General features: G+C 36.8%; 1 protein-coding gene across 2 annotated transcripts in view; it reads left to right on the top strand.

The window, feature by feature from the left end:
- LOC105451769 (receptor-type tyrosine-protein phosphatase kappa) overlaps nt 1-11,087 on the top strand; it is a 63,589-nt gene that overhangs the window by 48,495 nt on the left and 4,007 nt on the right. For both annotated transcript variants that reach the window (XM_011692432.1, XM_011692431.1), the window contains exons 3-7: nt 3,535-3,662; nt 8,115-8,202; nt 8,784-8,860; nt 9,182-9,316; nt 9,544-9,684. In XM_011692432.1, coding sequence (XP_011690734.1) covers nt 3,535-3,662; nt 8,115-8,202; nt 8,784-8,860; nt 9,182-9,316; nt 9,544-9,684 — 569 coding nt within the window. The remainder of the gene's footprint in view (nt 1-3,534; nt 3,663-8,114; nt 8,203-8,783; nt 8,861-9,181; nt 9,317-9,543; nt 9,685-11,087) is intronic.

The raw sequence follows: 11,087 nt of genomic DNA, 5'->3' as shown, positions 1-11,087 counted from the left end.
CGTGTGCTCTTCCGATCTAAGTCGCCACTGCTCCTACTTAATAAATAGTTATTTTTAACTAAAACACTGGAGTTAAATAATTTAAAACAGTTCAAATTTAACCCAAATTTGGGTTAAATTCTATTGTTTTATTTAAAAATAACCATATTGTTTTAATTAAAAATAACTATTTATTAAGTAGGAGTAGTGGCGACTTAACTAAGGTTAAATTTGACACTATAGATTTAACAAGTGTAGCATACACACTTAGATTTGCAGTGTAGAAATTGCATAATTTATGATTAACCAAAAATGTTTATAAATTGATAAATAAAATTGCTATCACAAACTGAGAATTTTTAAAGCATATTAGAAGACAGAATGAAGCTGAATTAAGTTTTACTTTTATATTTCGAAATATTTATAAATTTATATTTATATTTATAAATATTTATATTTATAAATTTGAAAATAGATATATTTATTCTATTTCAGTAGAATGATTAATTTCACCTATTAAATTAAATTATCATTAAAATAAAGGATTCAATATTTTGTGCAATATTTTAATTTTTTACTAGAAATTAATATTAGCTGATCGTTATAGTACTTATACGTCAAAAACAAAAAGTTGAGCAGAAAAATCAATATCGCCTAGACTATAAAAGTAATCTTCAGAATACGTTGCTAAAGTCACCTTTTAAATTTTCTATTCTTTTAAATCTTTAAAAGATTTTCTGTATCTTAATTTTATTTATATATTTTTATGTATAAGTGATCTCACGATAATCTCACGTGTATTTTATGTACAATTGTATCTTACGTAGTCCTTCAATATATTCGATGCGTTCCAATCAAGATCTTGTGCACGATGCAGCAAACTTGATTTGGTGCGTTGTAGATATGTATGTTATGGCTCTAATAATAGATGTATCCAGCCGTGATAAATGCGAACCGATAAACAACCGCCAACGCAAACGTTTACCTCTTTACGGTTCGACATGCAGAAACCTAATAGGATGCGACATTTTCACGGATTTTCCGGAATATAGTGCATCGTTTTGTCGAAGATCGGCAAAATAGAAAATTGACTCCCACGTATCTCTTAAGTTCATTACGTTACAACGTATCTTCCTTGAATAATGATTCTTCAAGAAAATCCGGGATTTTTATGTCTTATCGATAGAGAAAATTAGAGGAACGAAATAATCTTTTGATCCCTTCTCATGTTCATAAAAGTTTTATCAAAATCAGTACTTTCGCACTCCAAATCTAAGTGTGTAAATCTGTAGTAACATTTTACGCATTTATATTTTTTCACATTTTATCTGCGTTTTACACAGTTAAATGCGTATTTTTACACGGTTAATTTTACAATAATATGTGTAAGCGTGTAAAAAATAAGCATTTAACTGTGTAAAACACAAATAAAATGTGTAAAAATATAACACGCGTATAAATGCGTAAAATGTGATTACAGATTTACACACTTGGATTTGGAGTGCGGTTACTGGTTTTATATATTTAATATAAAATGTTTGTATCGAATTCTAATTGTCCATTTTTTATTTATTAATTAAAACAAATTATCACCATATTGTCGAAAGCCTGATCGCAATGTCTATTATTATTGGTAAATACAATACAAATTAGTCGGCGTGAAACGGAAGCAATAACCTGTGTTATTGCAGGTGTTAAGTGCAATTTCTTGTATTCGGAAGAGACAAAGGATAATGAGACTGTTGTATTCGTATAGCCAACTTTTGCGTTTCTGTGCCAGGTAATCAGAAGCCTCAATCTACATCGTTGGACATCGTGCATTTTACGATTATTAATTCAGCTCTTATTAAACGCGAAAACATATATAATATAGAGGGCATACAGAATATTATTAGAACACTACCAAAGCAGTAAAATAACGGATTTGTATACATTTCTTAAAAAATTATTCAAATTTATAACGGTGCATTTTTTAAAGATTTTTTATACTTTTTGTTTATGCGTTTTGTTTTTACAACATGTAAATGATTAAGTTGATCAATTTACTTTCATGTCTCGTTTCCTTTTTCAGAAATGTTTATATAGTCTATTTAAAATTTAAATAATAGGAATTAATCGCGTCGATAATTCTAGTGTCAAGTAATTTTTCGAACGAACGCTATCGTCGAAATGGTATTAGTTTACATTTGTATTATATATTTCGACCTTTCACCGCGTACGTGATATTCCGATTAAAATTTCCATCACGCACGTGCATGTGTCGAGGCGCGTGCATAAGTAATTTATAGAATTTTGCATCTAGATTTTATAACGGCCGACATTCTGTTGCATATGCTATCGAGATTATCGAGAGAGTGACTTCTATCATATTTTTAATCAATTCAATTTCCACTCGTACGTAAATACGCATATCAAGCGTGGCATTACGCGCAATTGAAATTCGTGGCCTGGTGTATGCATATTACCCAGACATCGGTATTGCGAAACGCCGCGCGCGTCGATTGCTTTTTACATTTCATTTTAAATGTCAATAGCAAACTTTCCACAAGCTGTAAATCCAGAACGGCTAAGAGTAAAATGCGATTAATTATCGGCAACTGTTCCACTTCTTAAACGCATTTAATTTCAAAGTAGTTTTTAACACGCCATATAGAATTTGTCTCTCTATTCTCGCCCGCGATCGAGTATTCCGTATGATTATGATTAATCTTTTACTTTTCTCTACGTTGTTAATGAATAATTCTAAAGGATTAAAGGCACTAAAAGATTTAGCGGGCGAATCTAACTCGCAGTTAGATTCTGGAATAATCCCTACGCGAGCACTAAAGTTAGTCATGCACTCGGCTTTATATTACTGAAATGAGGGATAATTAGGATAATATTAGAAGGGTACTTTCAACTTTTATAAGACCGTCGGAAATGCCATTACATTTTAATGCTCAGTTATATTCGACCACAGGCAGTACGGATTTCGTACTTCTCAGCGGAGAATACGATTAATTGTTTTCGACGGCAATAAATATACAGCTGTACTTACACGCGCGCGCGCATTTATGACCATTTGACACGATTGCGTGTACGTATTTGCGTCTCTCTCTCTCTCTCTCTTTCTCTCTCTAGAGAGAGAGAGCGTATAAGTATATATACGTGCAGGAAGTGCTGAGAGTGACAAGCAGCTGCAAATTTTCCTCGAAGCGAAGTAGCGGTTTGTCTCACCCTTGCCTGTCTCTCGCGCGTCCTGGCTTACCGCATTTTCCATTCGTCTTTCTATCCTCGAGAGAGATCCGCGCCCCCCGAACGAAAAATCTCAGCGAGCGCGAACAACTAATCCGTATGGCGGTGGAGAAAAAAAAACCGTTCAATTCATCCGCAGATTTTTTTTTCTTTACGTACCCAACACGTTATTAGTTTTGATTTCGTATTCCGTTGTAAATAACGATGCTACGCGAGCTGTCAAGGGTGACGTTGCCAATTAACTTTATTGTCACCGCCTATAATTATCGTCGGTCGCTATTAGCCGCATTAAGATCCTTCCCCTTATCTTTCTGTCCGCAGCCACGGAAGAATTGGGAAGCAGCAAATTGAGCACCACATTGCCGACCGCCCCGACCGAGCTTTCGCAATTTCCGAAGCTGTGCGAGCTGCGCCGAAAATTCCCGGTTCTATACCGGGTGGAGTTTCAGGTGAGAGGCCCTGGTAAATCCCATTTCCCGTCAACTCATCTAACTTCGGTCACCTCTCTCGCAGTCCCGTCGGACTCGCTTTTTCGCTTCGACAACTCTTACGACCTTATCCTCGCCGCGTGTTCTTCGACTATACGCGTTTTATCGATTATTGGCTACGACAATTAGTCATACTTCATTACACCTCACAATCTTGAAGCTGTTCGCTTTCCAGTTCTCGCATACAATTTAAAGGAAACTTGCAGGCTGCAGGAAGCGTGCAGTTACGCGACTGTTATGAAAAAAAAAAAAAAAAAACGTTATTGTTTCCTGACCGTGTATTTTGCTGCAGTAGATTACGCGTCCTTATTTCGTAACAGGCGTTTATTATGCAATTACTTTTCGATATCTAACAGAGATTGAAAGCAAACACTGCATTGTTAAGCCGGAATAAGTTTATTTACTTGATGGATACGTGAATATCGGAAATACGTGATGCAGCCGTGCTTCTATCGTGCATCACGTAGGCTGCATACTTGCGGATATTACAGAGTGCTAGGCAGACAGCCAAGAGACAAAGCGAATCTCCTCCCAAGGGGGAGTAGGTCGAGAAATTGAGCATAATATCGGTTTCTCATTAGACAGTCGTTTCGGGACACAAATTCCGCGATATATACGAAGATAGGTTTTTACCCTGGCAATTTGCGATAGTATACCTTCGCGCGATCCAGGAAGATCAAAGCCTACGATATAATCGCGAGAGCATCATCAATTTTGCATCTCGCATAAAGGTAACGTTGATTCTGAAATATTTGACTTGTTCTATCAACGTCGAAATTTTAGTTTTAGATTAAATAGTAAATTGTTTTATTAATAAATTGTAATTTGTATGTAAAGTATTATTCAATTGTTATACGTGAATAATTTTTCGTCAAATTAATCTATCAAAGTTTAAATGGATAAAACAAGCGGAGGATTTCTGCTAGAAATTTTAGACTCGAAACACGTATATATCTTTTGGTCATACTGCCGTAAAAATTATAGTACTCCTCCTCTCGCGTAACGTTGATTCTGAAATATTTGACTTGTTCTTTGTCAAATCATCAAAGTCGCTAATTTTAGTTTCAGATTAAATATAGTAAATTTTTCTTATATTAATAAATTGTAATTTATATATAAAGTATTTGTTATTTGTTATACGTGAATAATCTTTGAGTTCATCAAAGCTATCATAGTTTAAACGGATAAGACAAGCGGAGAGAATTTCTGCTAGAAATTTCAGACTTGAAACACGTATATATCTTTACTGCCGTAAAAATTATAGTACTCCTCCTCTCGCGTAACGTTGATTCTGAAATATTTGACTTCTTCTTTATCAAAGCGTCGACCTCGAAATTCTAGTTTTAGTTACATAGTAAATTTTATATTACATAATGCAGAGTTGTTATTTATTTAAATAATTTGAAGGCATTACTTCAATATATAATTGATATAATTTATTTGCTATACGTGAATAATCTTCGAATTCGTCATATCTATCATAATTTAAGTGAATAAGACAAGCGGAGGAGGATTTCTGCTAAAAATTTCAGACTTGAAACACTTATATAGGTATTTTTTGATCGTACTGCTATAAAAATTATAGTACTCTTCCTATGATTTAGCCCCTAGTTTCGAACCACTATACCTATTTATTATGCAAGTAGCACGATGCACGCGAAATAAGAAAACTCCACAAGTGAATGACGAGACACAATTGAATTCTTAACTGCAATACCTTAGAGAGAACGAGATATCCGTTCGGTCCGATCTCTATTCTTTCCTTTATATCTTAGCCGCATCACGATCCACCTTACACTGCTGTTTCAGGAGACGAGAGGTCTCAGGCAATATTTACATATTTCACCGCGTCGCTTTCACGTCCGTCTTCCACGAAGCGCAAAATCGATCTACTTCCTTTGTATCGGGATGAAAATATTTTTCCCCTATGTATGCAGTTTTACCCTTGAGAAATTCCAACTGCTGATGGACGGCCTCAGCGAGGTTTCATCCTTTAAGTATAGTTTTGTGTGACTGGAGGACAGAGTCTCTCAAAGTACCTCAGCGCCCTAAATTCGCGTGAAGATTTTCGAAGCAGTAGCTATAATAACTTTTTAAATGTAAACCGTCAATTTCGTCTTTCAAAGCGTAACGTCACGCACGAGAAAATCGATGTCCCAAACTTTCTTTACATTATCTGGTAAGCTTTAAGCATATCCGAGGAATTCGCGTGATGCGAAGTATAGTTTTGTGACTGGAGGACCGAGTCTCTCAAAATACCTTAGCCCTAAATTCGCGTGGAGATTTTCGAAGCAGCATATGCTAATAATAGCTTTTCAAATGTAAACCGCCAATTTCGTCTTTCGAAGCGTAACGTCACGCGCGGGAAAATCGATGTCTCAAACTTCTTTACATTATCTGGTGAGCTTAAGCATATCCGTAGGAATTCGCGTGATGCGCGGTAAACGTCTTCCTAAACGCGGCAAATGCGGACAGCTTTTTTCCGGGCACCCGCCATCGACATGAGAAAGCTCTTAACCCTGTTCTCGTACAGTATGCATGACGGCGCGGCCTTCGAATGCAGTTTATACGCCGGCAGATTATCCCGGGATATCCGATGTCCTCGCACAGACGCCTAACGCTTGCATAATCGCGGGTTACACGACGAAATCTTCTTTTTTTTTTTTATATACGGCAGCCACTTTCGACGCTCTGTCATCAGCCTCTCATCGTCGTGTCGAAAAATCTTCGTGTCTCACCGAGAAGGCGTCGTTTCTTTTTGCATTTTTTTTTCGCGCGACAATCCAGCATTTTTCCCTTGATGGGAAAAATCCGACGACGAACTATCTGCGGATAACGGCGAGAGGAGAAAAGTACAGGCAGGGCTGAATAGATAGAACGGACGGCGGGAGATGGTCGTTGCTGAATTTTAATCCAGCCGCACGGTGCGACGACGCGAAAATCATCTCGGCGTGATTTTTAAATTAAACTCGCCCGGCATTATCGGAAATGAAAGTTCCTGATGTTCGACAAATACTGGCGGATAAAACGTCATACGTATTCATGAAACATGCGGGGAATGCGAAAAACTTCCGGTTCGCGAGAATTATGCAATTATGCAGCGCGCATGATTTAATTAAATTTTCAAAGTAGCAAAGAATTGTTAATGGCAGCGGTAATAATGAAAAATTCAAAATACTTTACGACGAAAAGATCGCCGTTGTGATGTATCGTTATGATATACACGTCGTTATTAATACGTGTCGTTGAACAATGTTTTCTTAAAAGGAGCCGCACAAACGATTTTAGCCAAGTAATGTGATACATGTTTAGGACGCAATTGTCATATAACTTTTCTGATTTGTCGATTCTCCGAGTTCGAGCGATCGCTGCTGCCAAAGCAAACTATGCGCGGAGCCTTTCATGTATCGCAATGTGTATACCGCTCAAATATTCGCAGCTACTAACCGCGCCAAAAATATACGATCCGCAATGCTCACTGATTCCGATTAAATTTGACGCGAAACGTCGCACTCATAGTCTTTGATAATTTTTAAAAAATTTTGATGAGCAGAAAATCAAATTTATCCGCACGCGTTAATCGTGACGAGGTAGGTTCAAGTTTCGCGCTATTGGTTTTCTTCTCGATATATTGTGAAACTTTCTTCTCAATATATTGCGAAACTTTCAAAAAGGTAACAAGTTTTTTTTCACCTCAAGCGTGTATTTATAGTCAAAATTTTATCTTGTGGAATTATACTGGCAGCTTTATCGCGGGAACAGGTCTTTAAAGCGCGAGAGAAATATCTTCTGTAATATTTTATTCGTTTGTAAACGATTCTTTCCTAAATCGAGCCACTATATATAGCATTCGATTTAAGTATCAATTCCAAAGGCAATGATACAACTTCTGTTATTGAACGCGACGCAATAATAATCCATTTTCTAAATGACTATGAATGACAAAAATCAACCTAATAACGTAACCATAATTAAAACTTTCAATGCTATCAGCAGTCATATTGTTTTTTCTATTATAATTACATAATTGATAAAAAATAATTAATTATATCATTTCTGGTTGATAAATAATTACGTCGCTGAATTTCCTGATATTTCGAAATTGTACGTTAATACACTATCAAATCCATAGTGTATTAATGTTAATTGTGTTAAATTTAAGTTACCACTGCTCTTACTTAATAAATACATATTTATTTTTAACTAAAACAATGGAGTTAAATAATTCAAAACAAATTTAATCCAAATTTGGATTAAATTCCTTCGTTTTATTTAAAAATAACTGTATATTAATTAGGTAGGAGCAGTGGCGACTTAGATAGGATTAAATTTGACATTATATAGATTTAACAGTGCAGAGCTTTTACATTAAGATTTTGATCGTTCATCTTTTGTTTTCTGTGTTTATTGCAGACGGCAACAAAGGTGGAAACGCATTCGTGCAGACACGCCACGAAACCCGCGAACAAGGAAAAGAACCAAAATCAAAAGTGTATTCCATGTAGGTACTATAGCCGTCGCTACAGTCTTGTATTTACATCTAAACTAACACCTATAAGCCTCTTATTTAATCGCCGTGAATGTTATCACACTTTCGCGTCCGAAAGAGAATCGCACTGATTGCACGTATAACGAAATAAAACATCGATCATTTGAAACGTTGAAAAGCTGCGAAACGAGCATCCTCTCTTATAATGATTCGCGAACAAGCGGATATAATTGTAATAGGACGCTTTGCAGATTTAAATGTTTTTAATTATAGTAAAGCTCACTAAATAACTAGAAAAAAATTCCATAATATCGATAGGAGCTTCTACTGCGTTAATTATCGTGAAAAGCTTGTAAAAATAAAAAATTTATAGCATTGATAGAAATAATCTCTATTGCGCTAATAAACTGCTTCGAATTGGTTGACGGATTTTCATTAATTAACTTTCTTGCAAACGGAGGAAATAAATCACGGTTACAAGATGGTTGCAATTGCCGGCGCGCTGTTCCTTTAACAAGGATTTATTTCCGTTCTAAGAATAAGAGCTTTCACCACCTAACGACTAAAATGTTTTCCTTCGCTTCTTTTCACAGACGACTATAATAGGGTAGTGTTGGATACGATAGAAGGCGAGCCTGATTCCGATTATGTTAATGCATCCTACGTAGATGTGAGTATGCCATGATATTCTGCAGTAATAAGTTCAGTATAAGACGCGTTAATATGCAAAGGCTCCCGGGCGAATTAAGCGCGGATTCCGAATCGCGCGGGATCTCGTATATGTGATTCCAATAACGCTATTGGATCGCGTCTTCATCGCGGGAAAAACGGGGGGGGGAGGGGGGAGAGATTCGTCGCGTTAATGCGAATTCGCGTCTCCTACGTCGAGGCTCAGAGCAAGCTGATTATTACATTCGCGCCGGAAAGCCTAGGCGAATATTAATCATGCATCGAGCGTCGAATTACACCGTTGAACTATACTATGTTTCAGAGTATACTGAAACCGAATGCTTACATCGTCACTCAGGGACCTATGGAGAACACGGTGACGGAATTCTGGCGGATGGTCTGGCAAGAGCAGGCTTCCTGCATCGTTATGCTCACGAAAACCTTTGACTTTATCAAGGTAAAAAGCCATTTAAAGCGAGAGACTTTTCGCAGAAAGGAGAGAAACACGGTAACACCGGAGCTCGGAAATACATGGTATCCATTTAAAGTTGCTACGTCGCAAAAAGCAGTCTTTATCGCGCGATGACGTTGACCGCGAGTCAACTTTGAGAGCGAGCTTGGAGAACGTTTTATAAATTCTTTACGTCCTACATGTGCTCTTCACCCACAATTTTCCTCTCACAGGTGATGTGTGTACAGTACTGGCCGGCGAGTAAAGAGAAAGACGAGGAATACGGGGGTATTGGTGTCTCCGTATTAAAGGAAGAGGAACTCGCTAATTTTCACATAAGGACGATAAGGCTGTACAAAAAGAATGAGAACAACGTAAGTGTATTTACTGTTTTCACGTCGGAATTTCCGCGCCATTATCACATACACCCATCGGATATTAAATCTGTCTCGCAATATTTAAATTCAAATGTAAAACCGGCGGAATAAATTTTTTTTTCAAAACACACACTTGTATCCCAGATTAATAACTTTCGGCATACGCAACAACTGAATAACGCGTGTAGAACAAATAAATTCAATATTTGCGAGAAAGCGCAAATATTCGCGGGCAAATATCCGCGCTGATCGATCGACAACTCGAGCGTTCGTCCCAAATTTGTACATAAAGTTGAAAAATTCGCGATATGTACCATTTGTCACCGGTAACAGAGTGACGTAAATCCATCGCGACATTCGTTCGAATATTCGTGTATATTGAGGCTTGAATAAATCAGAAGGGCTTGCGACGTGTGGGCGTCGCATCAACGGAGATTATCCGGATGATCCACGGACAGATGCGATTCTTCTTCTTTTTAACGCGGAGAAAATTTCCGCGGAATATCCGCGAGAAACTCGAGTGATTGCAGATATAATACAGTAGTTGGCCGATAACGTACTCACTCGACTTATAACTCGAAGCAATTGTCTCTCAGCCTCAGGAACGGGATGAAGCACGACGCGGAAAGAGCAAAGTTGGCGAAAAAGTTAGCTAAATTAACCATATATATGTATATATATATATATATATACTTTCTATATATATACTTTCTATATATATATATATAGATCGTATCAGCTTCGTCATTTAGGCGCCGCTGGAATGCGAAATGTGATACGAACTCCACGATATGAATGAGGATAAGTTTGTTCAAGGAGCTATTACGCGAACGGCTAATTTAATTGCACTTTTATCTACGAGAACGAGGAACGACAATTGCGGGGACTTTCTAAAGCTCTTCCGAGCCCCGCGCTTTGTGATCTGATTCCACCACTGCACCGGCATCGTTACTTACCTAGTCCTTTTCTCGTTGAACTTTTTTCCGTTATCTGGAGAAAGAGTCCTCTCAGACTTTAAAGCTGTTCCTTCGCATTAATGTTTCCGTCTGCGTTTTTAAACCTTCGTATATATTCCTTTTAACTGTAACAGAAAGAGTGTTTATTCTTCCACGCGCATCCTTTTGTGCAAAGTATTTTATTTTCGTATATAAAGTCTATTTTTTGCACGCAATTGTATAAACTTTAAGAATATATTGAACAAACATTTACTAATATTTTTAAAAAATACGATTGGAAAAGAGCACACGATAACTAAGTTGACGTTAATACGAATTAAAGGATGAAGTCCATTAAATTCTGATTCTCATTAATCTACGTGTAATTATATTTTCTTAAGATTCTGGAAAGTTTTCATTAAACACAAATAATGTATTAATTGATTTTCTTAAGAATATAATAAG

This window comes from Wasmannia auropunctata, unplaced genomic scaffold (assembly GCF_000956235.1).
Source record: "Wasmannia auropunctata unplaced genomic scaffold, wasmannia.A_1.0 LD336044.1, whole genome shotgun sequence".
Taxonomy (NCBI): Eukaryota; Metazoa; Arthropoda; class Insecta; order Hymenoptera; family Formicidae; genus Wasmannia; species Wasmannia auropunctata.
This window is presented reverse-complemented; position numbering and strand designations above follow the sequence as displayed.